Source organism: Natrix helvetica, assembly GCF_964273705.1.
Source record: "Natrix helvetica genome assembly, chromosome: 1".
NCBI classification, from domain to species: Eukaryota; Metazoa; Chordata; class Lepidosauria; order Squamata; family Natricidae; genus Natrix; species Natrix helvetica.
This window is the reverse complement of record NC_138548.1, coordinates 54,630,254-54,648,426: the sequence shown is the minus strand read 5'-3', so window position 1 is coordinate 54,648,426 and position 18,173 is coordinate 54,630,254. Positions and strand designations below refer to the sequence as shown.

The 18,173-nt window shown below is 40.5% G+C and overlaps 1 protein-coding gene across 1 annotated transcript in view; it reads right to left on the bottom strand.

Moving 5' to 3' along the window:
- Positions 1–18,173, bottom strand: part of SPTLC2 (serine palmitoyltransferase long chain base subunit 2) — a 55,750-nt gene that overhangs the window by 20,536 nt on the left and 17,041 nt on the right. Inside the window, exons 3-7 of the mRNA XM_081934524.1 lie at positions 10,904–11,058; positions 8,742–8,890; positions 8,450–8,574; positions 3,675–3,768; positions 99–204 (exon numbers count right to left, since the gene is read on the bottom strand). Of these exons, the coding sequence (XP_081790650.1) occupies positions 99–204; positions 3,675–3,768; positions 8,450–8,574; positions 8,742–8,890; positions 10,904–11,058 (629 nt within the window). The remainder of the gene's footprint in view (positions 1–98; positions 205–3,674; positions 3,769–8,449; positions 8,575–8,741; positions 8,891–10,903; positions 11,059–18,173) is intronic.

The following is an 18,173-nucleotide window of genomic DNA, read 5'->3' as shown; positions in this document are numbered from 1 at the left end:
AGTGAAAATCCTGTATTTTGTCTTTGGTTACATTTTGACTTAAAATAGAAATAAAAAGTGAATATGGTCAACATCAATGAAATTTTGTTGTAGACTACCTGTATATGCCTTCAACAATGATGAGAATTTTTTTCCATGGCCTGTGTGTGCGAGGTTGCCCATATACAATGGCATCTTTCAGTAGCTTCTCCAGGCTTTGCATATCTATACACAAAGAGCACAGTTACACATCTATTTCAGAAAAGGACTAAAAGCAGAAGCAGACATAAAAAGCACAATTGCAGTATGTACAGATCAGGGGTCCCCAACACCCAGACTGTGGCTCACCACTGAGCCGCAGCCTGTTTAGAACCAGGCTGCACAAGAGATGCACAGCTCAACTTGTTTGAGCAGCGGGCTGGTACACACATGACCAACTTGACATGTGCAAGCAGCAGGCTGGCAAGCACACACACATCTCAACTTGAGCGAGTGGCGTTTCAGTACACACATGCGCAACTCAACTTGCACCAGTGGCAATTCAGCACACGTGTGCGCAAGTTGACTTCCGTGAGCAGCAGACCAGCACAGACATGCACGTGTGGTGGCCCACTGCTTGCAGGGGCCGGTTCCCCTTTCTCCACCCAGTGCCAAACCATAAAGGTTGGAACTGCTGGTTTAGATCAACTGGTAAGTCAGAAAATAGTATTCTCTTATATGGATTAAAGGAACAATGACAGGTGAAAATAAAATCGTATCTATATTTATATTTATATATATATATCCAAATGAAATTAAACATTTCACCATTTTGTGTTATGAAGAAACTGAATCAGATATGTTGACAGTAGAGCAATGTTTAAACTGATGCAAGAGATAAAAACATTAAAAGCAACTAATGTGAGGTGAATTCATTAATACACTGAGAAAGCTAAATATATTTCTGATTAGCCAAAAATGGGATTAGGCAGAAGAATTGTATAACGATACCATGACTTCTTGAATCACTTTATAAATTAACTAGAATTAAAGGTAAACAATGAGATCTCTATGTCAACATTAAGTATTCAGATGGTAAAAATGAAATGTACTGTGAAAAGTTCAAAAAGTGTCTGTACAAGGTGAGTCATAGTAACATGGGAAATGAAACTCAACATAAACATAGGGATGATAGATAGTATCATAATGTCTCAGTATTGATTTACTCTGCACAGCAATACTGATTGTCCAGGGCAAGAGACCAGGAAAGCTACAGAACAGCAATATGACTGTTAGATATGACTTTAGAATGGTGAAGTAGAAAGTAATGGAAGAAATTGAGTTAGGTAAAATTCAAGGGCAGTTACGACAGGTTGAATGTATGTTTTAGACAGCATGGATGGATTGCCAAAGGGGAAGTAAAAGGTGGCACATAACTTCAAAATGTGACTTACTATAGTTTGAGAATGGTTCAAATTGCTATATTTCTAGTGTGAAGATTGATTATTTAAAATATTTGCTTTTATAATTTAATGTGCTCATGGGCTTTGTTTTTTATTTCACAATGCATTATTTGGACACTTACATGCTATGATATTCCATTATTACACAGGTCTGCGACTAAAAAGCTGTTTGATTATTTTCATCTAATTTCCATGAATTTTGTAAACTTAAATATGAAGACCATGGTTGGCAAGTGTGTGGGGACTTGAAGGTCTTGTGCATGCTGCTCGGGCAACAAGCTGGGTATACCAAATACCCTTGTTTTCTGTGTCTCTGGGACAGTCGAGACCAACAAAATCACTGGACCAAGAAGAGTTGGCAGCCGAGAGTGCTAACAGTTGGTGAAAAAATTGTCCTCCGAGAAACTTTGGTACCTTCCCATAAAGTTCTTCTACCACCTCTCCACATAAAATTGGGATTGATGAAGCAATTCGTAAAATCACTTCCAAAAGATGGAGAATGCTTCAAATACTTGGTCACCAAGTTTCCATGCCTGTCGGAGGCAAAATTGAAGGAAGGTGTGTTCGTCGGACCAGACATTAGACGGCTTATAGTTGATCAAGAGTTTGTCAATACCATGACGGATCCTCAAAAAGAAGGGTGCATTGCATTTAAAGAAGTCGTACAGAAATTTTTAGGCAATAACAAAGATCCTCACTACACAAAGATCGTCAGAAGAATGCTGAAAGCATTTCAAGCTTTAGGTTGCCTGATGAGTTTGAAAGTGCATTTCCTCCAGTCCCACCTTGACTACTTTCCTGAAAATTTGGGAGCTGTGAGTGAGGAACAAGATGAACGATTCCACCAAGACATTAAAGAAATGGAAAGGAGATACTAGGGAAAATGGAGCATTACAATGATGACAGACTACTGTTGGATGCTTCAGAGAGACATTCCAGATGCTACTCACAAGCGTAAATGCACCAAGAGGAGCCTCACAAGAAGAATCGAGTTTAGTGTGTGTAGGTGAGCTCATTTCGGTTCAAAAAAGGATTTTCATGAAAATTTTGTAATAAAACTTTAATTTTATAAGTTTATTTCCATTTATTTTGAGATATTACCTTATTTAACATAGTTACCTAAATTGTCAGGAAACATGATGTCCTAATGCAAAATGGAGGTCATTTTTGGATTTAGCGCACCAAAAAACATAAAGATTACGTGGAATAACCAAAACAGCTCTCGAATTTTTTTTTTTTTGCAGACCTGTGTTATTGAATTTTCTTCTATCTGTATTCTACTCATAATGATGTAATTTAATAAATTACAATGTAAATTTTCTATATAATAAATGGCACTTCTGATCATAAACTTACTTTTTATTTATCAAAACTGAGTTGGGAGAGACACAATAAAGAAGAAACAAAACTGGAAGAAACCAAGCCTGATTCTTTGCTTTTTCCTAGCGCGGCTTTACACCTGACAGATAATGTCTGGGTTAGGTATTTTATAAGAGGTTTAACTGTGAACAGGAGATAAGAAAATGATGTACAATGTATTATTGGTTTGTAATGTATTTAGAGCTAATCTTTGAAGAATGCTTGTGGAAACATCAAGAACTATTGACTGTGGTTGTAAACATACTGCCTTTGGATGATACCCAGTAGTTATTGACCCTCTTAGGTTAAGACCTATTTTGAAATTACTGCATCAGTTACCAATACATTTCTTGGCCCAATAGTTATGATGCTAGTCATTCCCATAAAAAGTATTATGATATAACGTTGCAATATATCAAATTATGGTGATTATGGTATCTGGTCTGGACATCCGAGAGGCTTGCTGCAGACCTCCACTCTTTGTAAGACACATGAGACAGACAGCAGGCGGTAAGCTTTCTCAGTAGCATTTTATGGTGTATCCACCATAAAAACTAAGATGGCACTGTGTCCACTAGCATTTTGTAAAGAAGCCAAGGAAGTTCTTTTTCAGTATGCAATCCATCCCCAAAATTAAAATGAAATGAAATCAAATTATTTTAGTTTTATGGATAGCTAAGATGTATAGGTTTTTGTTCTTCTTATTTTAATTATTTACATTGTTTTAATTGCAAGTTTCCATTTTGCAATATACAGTTCAGATTCTATTAGGATTGGAGAAGTTATAAATACTGTAAAATAAATAAAACAATCCTTCCAATTTTTTAAGAGTGACCATATATATTGGCAAAACATATATTTGAATAAAAACCCAATCTCCTCCTAAATACTCACTATTGTGTTTAAAGATCCGAATTGTTGCTCCTGACAGTCTTGCTCCTAGGACCAATGATGCATGATTCAACTCATCACTCAATATTAGACAACCCTGAACATAAGACAATGCGAAAGAAATAGTTCAGAAAGATACATATAAAGCTGGGTGGTCAGTCAGAATCTTTTCCCATCTAATCTGAATCCTAAAGCTTAGAAGCAATAATAAAGTTTCTTCTCGGATGTAAGCAAATCCACATATTACCACCAAGAGAATATAAATGGCCCTTGTTACTCACAGGATTTCTTTCCAGCTTAACAACTCCACACATGAAATTGTGGATACCTTGGAAAAATATTTTATGCCTGCACAACTGCCAACTACTCTATTGAGTATGCATGTAAAACACACACGTACAACCTCCCCCAATACTCTAAAAATCCTTCTCCAGAAAAAAACCATATGCCCCAAATTGCAAAAACATGAAAAACCTTTGCATAGCTAACCAGATCTATGTTTATTAACCACAGATACTCAAAATTGCAGTTAATATATGCAATTATTATTCCCTGGTGTTTTTTTAATTTAGTTCATTTTCACAGGACTGAATATATTTATGCAAAAGTAAGTAAGCAACATTATAAAAAACAAAGAAAAAAGTTGTCTTGATTTACAATTTATGATAATAAGAAGGCAAAATAGTGCAGTAATTAGGTCACTTAACCTTATAGCTTTGCTGACAGAATGTTTTCATGAAAGGGAATTTTTCAAAATCAATGAATAATCCATCTTTTATAAATTTCTCAATTTATTTAATGTTACTTGAAAGACAAAGAATATGCCAAGTTAAGAAGAACCTGTGATGTATTAATTGTTAAAAATCAGCACTGGTGTTATGGTTTTGGAATGTAAATATTGGCATAATGTCTCCATAATGCTACTGAATTTTTTATATGAATGATCTGTTGTCTTTTGTGCTATCATAACTTCTCACCAACTTGAAATATTAAATAATATTGATTATATTTGAAAGCTATAATGGGAGAACCACAAAACTAATAAGCAAGATTGAACACATTCTGGACTTTTATTTAGAATGAAATTTTATTCAGATATTTTCTATGACAGAATGTTTATGTGACTACCAGCAGACACTAGGTAACAATCGTTATTTAAAAATTAAATCAATGAATAATATCTTTAATTAAAACTCACTAATATCTTTTTTTCTTGTAGAAAGTTTTTTATTTTTCCTTTCAAATTCATTCTTAAATATGTATTTTTATAATTGCAATTTAACATTTGTAAATTCATATCATTTTTCCGCCTGTATATTTACGTTTTCATATTTTCTTATTTCCCCTCCCCCTAATTTAATATGTGTCATCTGAGATATTTTTTTCATGTTTTGTTCCTTTTCTTTCTATTTATATCTTTTTTCAAGCCACTCATAAAATTGCCCCCATGTTCTGTAATACACTGATTCCTCTTTGTCCTTTATTCTCAATGTCAACCTGTTCATTTCTGCACAGTCTAATATCTTCTTTATTACCTCCCCTTCCGATGGGATTTTTTCTGCTTTCCAATTTTGTGCAAATACAATTCTAGCTGCTGTTATTATTTGTACAATCAAATATGAATCTTCTTTATTATATTTCTCTGGTAGAATACCCAATAAGAATACCTCTGGATTAAACTCTATGGGCTGATGTATCATTTTCTCTAACCATGTTTGTATTTTAACCCAATAACTTTTTGCGTCCCTACACATCCACCACGTATGATAATATTTACCTGGCAATTGGTCACATTTCCAACATTTAGCTGATTTATCCTTAAACATTTTTGCTAATCTTTCAGGTGTCATGTGCTATCTATAAAACATGTTATATAAATTCTCTTTGTATGCTGTCGCCATTGTCAATTTATAGTTCCTTTCCCACAGTTGCCATTTTTCAAGTTCTATTGTATAACCAAGATGTTTTGCCCATCTTATCATTGTTTCTTTAACCTCTTCTTCTAAATTTCTTTAACCTCTTCTTCTAAATTTATTCTAAGTAAATAACTATACAATTTTTAAATAATTTTTTCACCCGTTTCCATGAGTATCCTAATTAATTCTGAATCTTCCATATTAAAACGACTCTAACATCTTTCTCATATCTTATTTGCATTTACATTTGTTTAAACCATCCTATATCAATCCCTTGTTCTTCTAATTCTTTCTTCTGTTTTAGTTCTCCCTGTGCTGTTAGTATATCTTTGTACCTAATAACCTTTTTCGTGCTACTAATATTCGGATGTGTCAAAGCTTCCACCATTGAAAGCCACATTGAAAAGCCACCGTTGAAAAGCACTATACTTCCATATAGTGCTTTTCTTTTACTTTTCCCCATACTGCGTATAAACCATTTCTTACAGTGTCTCTGAAAATAACCATGTATTCTATTTTTCCCATGCCACAAAAATGGGAGCCAACCCAGTTGCATATCATGTCCCTCCAAGGATAATAATCTTGTATTTCTTAATATCCATTCTTTTATCCATGTTAAGAGCTGCTGCTTGATAGTATAATTCCCAATTCGATACACCAAATCCATCTCTAGTCCTTGAATCTTGTAACAGTCTTATATTAATTCTCGCCTTCTTTTCTTGCCAAATATATTTTCCTATTATTTTATTTAGTTTTTCGAAGTACCTTTTTTCCAGTTTTATCGGTATTGTTTGGAATAAAAATAATATTCTTGGTAATATATTCATCTTAATTACCGCTATTCTTCCCATTAGTAATAGCTGTAAGTTTTTCCATTTCTCTATTTCCATTTTAATTTGATTTCTTAATTTATAGTAATTATCTTCCTTAATAGTTACGCATCTTGAAGTCAACTGAATTCCCAAATATTTCACTCTTTTTACTATTTGAATATCTAATTTCTCTATTATTTCACTTTTCTGTTGTTTTTCCACTAAAATTTTTGTTTTATCTTTATTAATTTTCAATCCTGCCATTCCTCCCTACACTTCTATTTGTTCTAGTAGTTTTGGACCTGTTTCTATTGGATCTTCAATAATGAATACCAAGTCACCTACAAACGCATGCAATTTATATTCTTTTTAAACTTTCATTCCTTTTACATCTTTATCTTGCCTTATCTTCCTGTTCAAAATTTCTAGTGTCAATATAAATAATAGTGGAGATAGCGGACACCCTTGCTTAGTCCCTTTTCTAATCAGCACTTTTTCTGTCATATCTCCATTTACTATCACTTTAGCCTGTTGTTCATTATAGATAGTTTTAACCATATTTATGAATCTCTCCCCAAAATCCATCATTTGCAGTTGCATTATCCAAAGTTGCCAATTTACATTATCAAAAGCTTTCTGTAAATCCAAAAATAACAATGCCATTTTTTTCCTGGGATGTGCTTCATAGAATTCTAATGCATTCAATATAATTCACATATTATATTTAATTTGTCTCTTGGGTAAAAAACCATTTTGATCTGAGTATATAAATTCACTTAACAGTCTTTTAAGTCTTTCCGCAATTATTGATGCAAAGATTTTATAATCCACGTTTAATAAAGAAATTGGTCTATAGTTCTTTATTTGTTGCAAGTCTGTTTCTTCTTTTTGGGATAAGAGTTATGTAAGCCTCCGACCAAGAATTCGGTATTTTGCTTTCAATAACAGCTCATTGAATACTTCTAGCACGATGTTGCTTTGTTCATCTTGTACTGTTTTGTAGTATTCCGCTGGTCATCCATCTGGACCTGGTGTTTCCCCCCCTTTTTTTTGTCTTTTTATTGCTTCTATTACTTCCATCATTGTTATTCTGTTAGTGCCTTTTAAAATTTTTGTGAAATCTTAGGTGTTTCCGCCTTCTCTAAATACTGTTTTATCTTTTCCTCTGCCGCTGTGTCTTGCTGGTATAATTCCTCATAATATTTTTCTACTATTTTTTCCTTTTCCTCCTTTTGATAACAAATATTCCCTTCTTGATCTGATAATTGATTTATGAATCTTTTTTCATTCTCTTTTTTCATCTTGTACGCCAACCATCGTCCTGGTTTATTTGCGTTTTCAAAGAAATTTTGTTTTGCGGCTTTTACTTTATTTGCCATTTCTTTGTTTTCCATTAAATTCAATTTGTGTTTTTCTAGCTCCATCAAATTTTTAATTTTAGCATTTTGTGGGTTTCTTTGTAGTTCTATTTCGAGTCTCCTGTGTTCCTCCTCTATCTTCTTTTGGATTTGTCTGTTTTGTTTGTTTTTTTTTCCTAGATAAGTCATTACTAGTCCTCTAGTATATGCCTTGCTGTATCCCACACATTCTGTAAGGATGTGTCTTCCTTCTTATTCTCTTAAAAAAAAAAGTTCAATTCTTTTTGCATATATTGCTGAAATTCTTTTTCATTTAATAGATTTTGATTTAATGACCATCTCATTTTTTTCTCTGACCTCAGTAATACCTTCATGACTCAATGCAGTCTGAAATATTGAAAAACTGCTTCTTTAAAATCATAGTGGCATAAGTTCTCCTATAGTAATTTGTTTTTTCCTCTAAGAAACTATATTTGTTAACAAATTGTATTTGTTAAATACACTTGCATTAAATACTGGAATTTTCATTCTTCTCTTTTATCAAACACATATTTAAATATTTATTCAGTTATTGTGATTTATATCTAGATATTGTGATCCAAATTATTGTGATCTATAAGGCTCTAAACAACTTATTGAGACAAAGACGTACAAAGACAGGATCAGGTCAGTCCCTTCTCCTGGAGCCATACCTTGCCAACCAAAGCAGGAATATTCATCGAGTTTGTGGCAAATCCCATCCCATATGCCAAAACTGATTCCACACCAAGAAATCTGGCTATTAAACTTTCTAGTTCCTCATGTTTATCCAGGTTTCCTGTAAATATAAATAAAGTAAGGTAAAATACCACCGTATATCCAAAAGGTTTTCTTTTATGGTGAGAATAAAAAAATATTGGAATTATTAGAATTCTAATTAAGAATTAAGAAAGCACATGCAACAATACATTTTGTGGAGTCTGGGTGAAGAAGCTCAGAACTTACCCATCTCTTGCCTAGTACTGCAAACCCCACATCCATATTGTGAGAGAACCTTAGTCACTGCATCTTTGCAAACACCATTGTTTTCTGCAAATCCAAGATAGTTGTAGGATCCCATGTTAATTACATCTTTTATTATCTTTCCTGTATACCTACATTTTAATTAAAACACAAAACATTTATATAGAGAGCACCAATAGTATCAAGTATATTAAATATCAGTAATGGCTACAATTTAGATAATGCATTTAGAAATCAAGGAGTTGGAGACATAATGCACCAAGTTTTTAGTTCTCTAGCAATTTACTGAAAGCAGTGACTCCATGCTATGCTAAAAACTATTTTTTAAAACAAAGAGCTTAACATTTATACCATAATATGATGTGGAAAGAAAGCAATTGGCATTACTAATAAAAGCTAACTAATTAAAATATTCAGTATCTTTTGTCCAAAACGTACCGAAGGCCAGGCTAAAATAGCAAAGACAATTCTGATCTTTTTCACAATTTGATTAATCATCTTCAATTATAGCTTTTTAAACATTTCTAATATAATTGGTTTTAAGCAAATAAAATGAGTACAATGCCAGTGTGCACTTTGAAAAATGAAAGCTCTCTTAAGAATTAAATCAGATCAATCAGCAATTTTAAAATAGCTTGGTATATCTTTGTATTAATTTCAAAATGTTCCTGTTCACAAGGATTTTGGTTTATCATTTATTTGTCACTTCCTCATGCAGGATATCCCCCATTAAGTTAAAGGAAGTGCAACTGAAAGTCAGTGTATGCTGTTATAAGGATAATGCTAAACATATATTAATATACAAGCATATTAAAGCAGTGTAAAAGCATGTTAGCTGTAACATCAAATCATAAAACAATTATTCCTGATCCCAAGTGCCAGTCCTCTTACTTACCACATCTAGAACTTTTTATTTGTTATACCTCTTATTTAAACATAGGGCAATCTGAAAAAAATATGATATGCCATTCCACCTAGAAATCATTTTCAACTCCAAATAGAAATAGGAGATCTTTCAATTATTAAAAAACAAAGTATTAATTCCTGTTGTATTTGTCCTACCAAAGATTGTATAGCACAAATAAATAATTGCAAGGGTAGAAGATATATTAGAAAACTGGTGTATTTGCTCAAGTTTCAGATTACTCTCATTATCATGCTTGGTGGACATGTCATAAAGCTAAAAAAAATCAAAATACAAACTTTGATACAAAGGATTTTAAAGATAAATATTATATTGAAGCCAGAAGTTTTTCTTTCAGGATTAACAGAGAAGCAGTTAGAAAACCCAGGGAAGATTATTTTAATATATCATCACAACAGATTATTGTATGCACCAAGATGGAAAAGTCTGGCACCGCACACTATGGAAGAATGGTTGATGAAGTTAACAGATTTTGCTCTAATCGAGAAATTAATTTCTTTGATTGGAGGAAAAACATTATCGACCTTTATTGCTGACTTGAAGCACTTATGGACTTTTTGCATTAAAATGGGGAAAATGTTTTTTACAATTAGGATAAATTATAAAAGGAAAAGTAATATGGATATAACTTTAGGGAGGTTAAAATATTTGTATTTATAATTGCTGTGAAGAATATTGATAGTTAGTTTATATCTTTTTATTTTCCATTTTTCTTAACCTCTTTTTCTTACTTTATTTTTTTGCTTTTTCCTTGATTTCTTTCTTTTCTTTTTTCTGTTTACTACTTGTCAGGAAAATTCATTAATACATAACTACAAAACATAAAATGAGGCTTTCAAGCCCATTTAAAATGTTGGTTTCCACTCATAGAATGGGTGACCAAGCATGACTCTGTATTTATCAAAAACTGAAAAGCACCCGCAAAGGATCCCTCCTCCCATCTGAAGGAAGCTTAGAAAGGAAATGTACTGCACCATGAGGTATGATTCTTGTTTAGAGTCTATGAAATATGCTGCCCATGAAGTACGACTTTTGTTCCTAGGGTCTCTTCCTAGGAGGCCCTAGGAAACATAAGAAAGGGCAAATTATATCACCAAATTCAGCAACAATTCTAAAGTTGAACTGAGGATATGATATAGCCTACCTCTAAAACATATTGTTCAACTGTTCAAGTCTTCTAAAGATGAGCTATTTACAAACTTTTGGAAACTTTACTCACTTGAATGTCCAATTGTAATCATGAGTAACTCGTTCCAACATATCCATTTTTGCTCCTGGAACACTGCAGATCGGTCTGTTCCAGCTATCTCTGATGCGCATGTAAAGATTCCTTGTGTAGAAGTTTTCAAAATCTTGGTACAGAGGAACAAAGTCCTAAAAACATGAGAAGTGCATTAATATAAATGGTAAATCAACTTTGCAAATTATCTGGAAGCCATAGATGATTTATTTATCAGATTTTCATTCAACAGTGGAATTTGTGCTAGTCAAACCCCAGGGAATACGAGATTCTTATTTTGAGAAGATACAAGTATTAATTATTTATAGGCTTTTTATAACAGTTAGCTAAATAAGTAAGAGCTGACCTATCCAACTCATTTCTACATTTTTGGCTTGCACTTTATATTGAAATATAATTAGACATTCCAGCATTGATTTTATCAAAATTTTATTACTTGGAAAATACAACTTGATGATATACTTCATCTGCTAGGTTATCTTCAGCAGCACACCACATTTGTGAGGCCTGGTTAAAATGCACACACAGCATTTAAAATACTACTTGACACTCCTAGTACTGAAAGCCAATTTAAGCAACACATTTCACATTTGGTCATTTTAACTTGTATAACAAATTTAAGTTCAAATGTAAAAAACATGCTTTATATGCTTAATCAAATGCTCTTGAATGTTCAGATTCTTGGATCTCAACATGTGTGCATTTTTTCCACATTTAATAACACTTCTTTTGTTTGGACTATTCTTCTTAATTAATCTATTTTTTCATCCCGTTTCAGTAATGTTAATGAAATATTATCATTCCTGTGTTAAGACTTGTAGTATTTTCTTTTTGCTCCCCATTTTTTGTGCATTATGCAGACAATGTATTCCTTGGGTTATGTACACTGGCCTTTTCTTTTTTGTATCTATGTTTTAGCCTCCACTAGACATAGACACACATCTCATTTTTTTTCTCAGTATTTGGCATTCATTTTTTTCTGGGATCTTCTCTCCCTCAATCATGGGTTTGAGTTTAAGATTTTTTAAATCAAGATTAGTAGGCAATGGGTATTGTCTGTTGATGACAATTTGCCATCAATGGGATGGCAAACTGTCATCCTAAAAGTTCACTGGGTTTCTAAGGACCACCATATATTTGCCTGAAATTCACCAAGCTAAAGTCATTTCTATGTATTCCAATTTGGCATGAGTGTCCAATACTAAAATATGCATGTCCTTTTTTTTCATCCTAATCAAATTGTGCTTCTCTAATCCATGAAAAAGAACGTTGGTCTTACCTGAACGTTTTTTTCTGGAGTAGTGGAGGGAGGGGTCACAGCAGGGTTAACACAGCCTGATTGGTCCATTTGACTGAGAGAAAACTTCTTAACCTTCGCCTTCTCCCGTTGGTTCCCAGTTTCCGCGATGTCACGGCCAGCAACTGCAATTCAAACACAAACAAGAACAAGCCCCCCCGGGGCCTCCCGATTCTACACCTCCCGGACCCTGTCTAACTAACTAACTAGGGCGGGAAATGTGACCCCTCCCTCCACTACTCCAGAAAAAAACGTTCAGGTAAGACCAACGTTCTTTTTCCAGTAGAGTGGAGGGAGGGGTCACAGCAGGGACATACCCACGCTACGTCCCCGGGCGGGCCGACTGGGTCCCAGGTGAAGAATCGGCCACCACCCTCTGAAGGACCCTCCGGCCAAAGGATGCCTCAGCCGAGGCATAAGTATCCAAACGATAGTGCCTAATAAAAGGTGTGGGGGAAGCCCAGGCCGCCGCCCTACAAATATCCTCGAAAGGTGCCCTGGTGGCCCAAGCCGCCGAAGTAGCCGCACTGCGGGTGGAGTGCGCAGTGATCCCCGATGGGGGAGTCTTCCCAGAAGCCCCGTAAGCCTCAACTATGGCCAACCTAATCCATCGTCCGATGGTGGAAGAAGACACCTTACATCCTAACGAGCCCGGACGAAAGGAAACAAATAACGCTTCCGTCCTCCTAATGCCCTCAGTTCGCTTTAGGTAAATGCGAACAGCCCGGCGAACGTCCAGCTTATGCCACACCAACTCCCGCTCTCTCGAGGGATTGGGACAAAAATTCGGGAGCACGACCTCCTGGGCCCTGTGAAACTGTGAATTCACCTTCGGAATGAACGAAGGATCCAAGCGAAGGACCACCCTGTCCTGGTGTATTACACACAGGTCACTGCGTGAAGAAAGGGCCCCCAACTCTGAAATGCGCCTGGCCGATGTAATGGCCACTAAAAACACCACCTTAAGGGTAAGCAGACGCATGTGTACCGTCCTAAGTGGTTCGAACGGGGAGCTCGTCAGAGCCTGGAGAACCAGGGTCAGATCCCAGGTTGGAAACCTATGAACCGGAGGCGGGCGGATGTTAGCCGCCCCCTTCAGAAAACGCTTAATCAGTGGAGACCGGGAAAGGACGGGGGAACCCTCCCCCCCCAGAATGGTGGCCAAAGCCGCCACTTGACGCCGGAGCGTATTATGCGACAAGCCATCCTCCAACCCCTTCTGGAGGAACTCCAACACGTTTGGGACGGTAGCCCTAGAAGGATCCAACCCCAAAGGGATGCACCACTTCGCAAACGCTTTCCATGTGGCATTGTAAATTCTAACCGTGGACGGCCTCCTATACGCCTCTAAGGTGGCTATGACTCCTGACGAAAGTCTCTGCCCCCTCAGGATCCTCCGTTCAAGAGCCAGGCGGTCAGATGGAGCCACTGAGGCCCTGGGTGATGTAAAGCCCCCTGACTCAGAACGACCTCCCCCGGGGGAATCCTCCAGGGGTCTGTTACCGACAGCTGGACCAGGTCCGCGAACCAGGGTCTCCTCGGCCAGTATGGTGCTAACAGAATAACGAGAGCCCTCTCTGTGACTATCTTCCCTATCGTACGGGGAACGAGGGGAAGGGGAGGAAAGGCATAAAGGAGACCCGGGGGCCATCGGCTCCTGAGAGCATCCGCTCCTTCCGCCGACGGGGACTGGAACCGGGTAAAGAACCGGGGCAGCTGAGCGTTGTCGGGGGAGGCGAACCGATCCACCCGAGGTGTGCCGAACCTGCTGCATATCTTCCGAAACAACTCCGGGCCCAGTTGCCACTCGCCATCGTCTAGGGTTGTGCGACTCAGCCAATCCGCCTGAAGATTGGACACTCCTGAGATGTGCTCCGCCACTATGGAGGCCAAGTGTCTCTCCGCCCACAAGCCCAACGACTGCGCCTCTCGCCAGAGAGAACGTGAGTGGGTGCCCCCCTGGCGATTGACATGGGCCTTCGTCGCCACATTGTCCGTAAGCAGGAGGACATGGCGCCCCCGCAGGTGATGACGAAAAGTCCTTAGGGCAAGCCGCGCGGCTTTTAGCTCCAGCCAATTGATGTTGTGGCGGAGATCCGAGGCAGACCAACGTCCCTGGGTCATGTCGGAGTCCATCACGGCCCCCCAGCCGAAGAGGCTGGCATCCGTCGTCACTGTGACTCTCTCGGGCTCCCAAAAACAAGCCCCCTGTTGCAGCGCTGGGGACAACCACCACCGAAACGAGAGTCTCACCTCCACCGGTAGAGGAACTGGACGCAAGGAGTTGCTCATCATCCTTCTCTGGACCGGGATCAAGGCCCACTGGAGAGGTCGCAGGTGGAGCCGGGCCCAGGGCACTATCCCTATGCAAGAGACCATCTTCCCCAGAAGTTGAGACAAGGTCAGGATGGAAACAGACCGTCTTTTTTGTACAGAGGAGACCAGCTGGCGAAGGCTGGACAAGCGCTCTGGAGACAGGCGGACCCTCCCTGACTCGGAGTCTATCACTGTCCCTAGGTGTAGAATCTGCCTGGATGGGGACAGGTGGCTCTTGGGAAAGTTCACTGAAAACCCCAACGCCTGAAGCCAACGGATCGTCAGCCGAAGATCCGACTTGGCCCTGGGGAGGGACCCTGCCTGAACGAGGACGTCGTCCAAGTAGCACTGAAGTCTCACCGGAATGGAACGCAGATAAGCCGCCAGTGCTGCCAGGACCTTGGTGAACGTCCGCGGAGCTGAGGCCAGACCAAACGGGAGAGCCCGGTACTGGTAATGCCTGCCCCGGTGAGAGAACCTGAGATAACACCGGTGAGACTGAAGGATGGGGACGTGGAGGTAGGCCTCCGTCAAATCTACTGAAGCCATGTAATCCCCCTTCCGAATGCCCTGCAGAATGGATTTCAGGGACGCCATCTTGAACCGCCTGTATACTAGGTAGCGGTTTAGGCGTTTCAGGTTGAGGATTGCCCTCCAACCCCCCGAGGATTTTGGAACTACGAACAGATGGGAGTAGTAGCCCAGACCCCTCTCCGGCTCCGGAACGACCTCCACTGCCCTGATTTCTAGAAGATGGGCGACCGCGAGGTCCATGAGACGACGCCGCTTCGGGTCCCGAGCCGGGGGAAAAACTTTGAAAAAACTTGGGGGTTTGGAGAGGAATTCTAACCTTAGGCCGTGGCGAACGGTCGCCCTGACCCAACCGTCTGACGTGATCCGATCCCACTCGTCCGCATACAGTGCCAGGCGGCCTCCGATGGGATGACTCGGGTTCGAGTCATTTCCCTCTGCGGAAGGGGCGGCCGCCCCCCCCACGAAAGGGCCGCTTGGACTGCGGCTGATATCTAGAACGGTCCTGAAAACTCTGTCTATGAAATGACCTGTCCTGCCTGTATGATTGGTATCGCTGGTCCTGATCCCTGTCATAAGACTTGAACTGGGGCCTGCGATAGGGATGACTACGGGACTCCGCCTTCTTGGTGGATGTAGGCATAACTTTCTTTTTATCTTTGTTTTCCACCAAAATCGGGTCTAAGGAAGCCCCGAACAAATTTGGACCCTCAAAAGGGGCAGCTACTAGGTCCCACTTGGCTTTATAGTCCATCTGCCAGTTCCTGAGCCACAAAAGTCTACGAGAGGCCACAGAGGTGGCCAAAGCACTTGAACCAAATCTAACTGCGTCTAGGGTCGCATCAGCCGAATACTGACACGCTGCCATTATTTTAGCCAAATCCTGGTGTGCGCGCTCCTCCTGGATCGGAATGCGCTCCTGGAGCCGGCGGAGCCACATGACCGTAGTACGGTTAAAGTACGAGGCAGCAGCCGCTGCCCGCACCGCCCATGCTGAGGCTTTAAAATTTTTACGTAAAGTGAGCTCCGCCCTCTTGTCCTCTGCCTTAAGTTTGTCAGCCGCGTCCCCCGAAACTACTGGAGAGGAGGAGACTAAAGCTGCTATGGGCTGATCTATAACTGGAAGCTGAATAGCTTGCACAAAAGACTTTTCCATGTTGTAGGCGCGACGGTCGTTGCTGCCAGGTGGGGAAAAGTTAGAAGGACGGGCCCATTGGCTAGTAGCTACCTCTAAGAAAAGAGGAGGGGCAGGAATCTCCTCCTTATTGGTGGCCGTCGCTGACAACATGACCATGTCCGGATCCGTGGGCGGTGGGACCGTGGGGTCCCCCGTGCCCACCTTGGTGGTCCTCCTAGCCTTCTTAAGCAATGGTTTGAACATGGCCTGGAGGAAAAGATTGGAAGAGCGAGGCGGCTCAGGAGCCGCATCCTCCTCCTCAGAGAACCCCCAATCGTCCCTCCGTGCCTCCCCCCTAGAGGAGACCTCACTCATGAGGGAAGGCGAAGAAGCCCTAGATCTGGACCTACTAAAGGGAGTAACTCGACTGTGGTGGTAAGGTCTGTCCCTTTGGGAAATGCCCCTAGAAATGGCTGCAGAAATAAGCCTTTTGAGATTCTCAGGGAGGTTTTCGAGATCCTCCTCATCTCCTTCTGAATCATAGTCTGGTGCCACATAGGCCCTGCTGGATCTCCTACCCCTAACTGGACCTGCAGAGATACCTTCCAATGGATCCCCCCTATCTTCTTCCCTAATCCCCGGGAAAGCAGAAGGAGAGCGAGGCGCCCCCCGCTCCTGACTCCTATCAGATCTGCATGGGGAAGCAGAGGAAGAGGAAGAGGAAGGGCTGAACCCCCTAGCCACCGGTGGGGGAGGGCATGAAGCCGCCACGTGTGGGGATCTGGATCTGGGCCTAGGATCCCTGGCCTGTCTCTTCTCAGCCCTTTCAATGACCTTCTCAATGGCCCTGGATCGCCTGAGCTCATCCCTTTGCAGAGCTCTCGAAGGCCTGTCCTCAGCTGAAGGCCTAGAAACCCGAGGCCTAACTGGGGGAGTGGGCTCAACCTGATCTTCGCCTGCCTGAGCTGGCGCGGCCTGCTGGGACTCAGTTCTATCTGCCATCCCCACTCACGTGCTCCAAAACGAGGTTTTTGGTAGGAATTGCCCTTCAGCTGGTGAGAATCGCCTGCTCCGGGCCTCCGGTAAAGTTGCAAACAGCACAGCCACGTTTTTCACAGCCTCTCCGTGTTGCAAGCCCCAAACACGTGACTCAAAATGGCCGCCGGCTTCTTTTGGGCGGTGCTTTCAAAAGCGCGCCTAAAAATGGCCGCTCCCTCGCCCTTAATTGCCAATGCCTGCAGCTGTAAGCTCGCCTTTCCCAAAACGCTCTCTAAATCACCGCTGAGCTCCTAAGCCCCTAGGAGCCTTCCAACACCAAGAAAAACGATTCCGCGCTGCTGCCGTGGGCTGTAACCGGCCCGGGAAGCTAGCGGTTCAAATTAGAAGCCGAAAAGCCGCTTTCGCGCCGAAAAGCCCCAGCGCGCTGCGAGCCTCACCGGAAAGTTTTAAGAAGACAAATTAAAGCACGTAGGATCGCCCGGCACACCCGAGACCCCAGGCACCAGTCCGGAGCGATCCCTTAAGAGAGGGGGAGGAAGCGCCCCCCCCACTGACTATCTCAGCCTCCTGAGGACAGTCGAACAACAGCCCTGCAAGGCGGACCATTAGAAAAAATTTTTTAAATAAAAAACTCCAAATTCAAGGTGCCAACAACACTAACACTGACTAATAAAACCCACTAAAACTCTACTACTAGGAACCAAACCTGTGTCTTGGACCTTGACTGAGAGGAAACTGGGAACCAACGGGAGAAGGCGAAGGTTAAGAAGTTTTCTCTCAGTCAAATGGACCAATCAGGCTGTGTTAACCCTGCTGTGACCCCTCCCTCCACTCTACTGGAAAAGAAGGGTGTTCTGGAGGTTGTACAGGTGAGGCACCACATAGAGGCCCCTAATGATTACTTCATAGTCATACAATTTTAACAGAACCATTTCCCTTAGGATGAAAAAGGTAGATATGGAGATTTAGAAGGATAGTTAAGCTCTTTT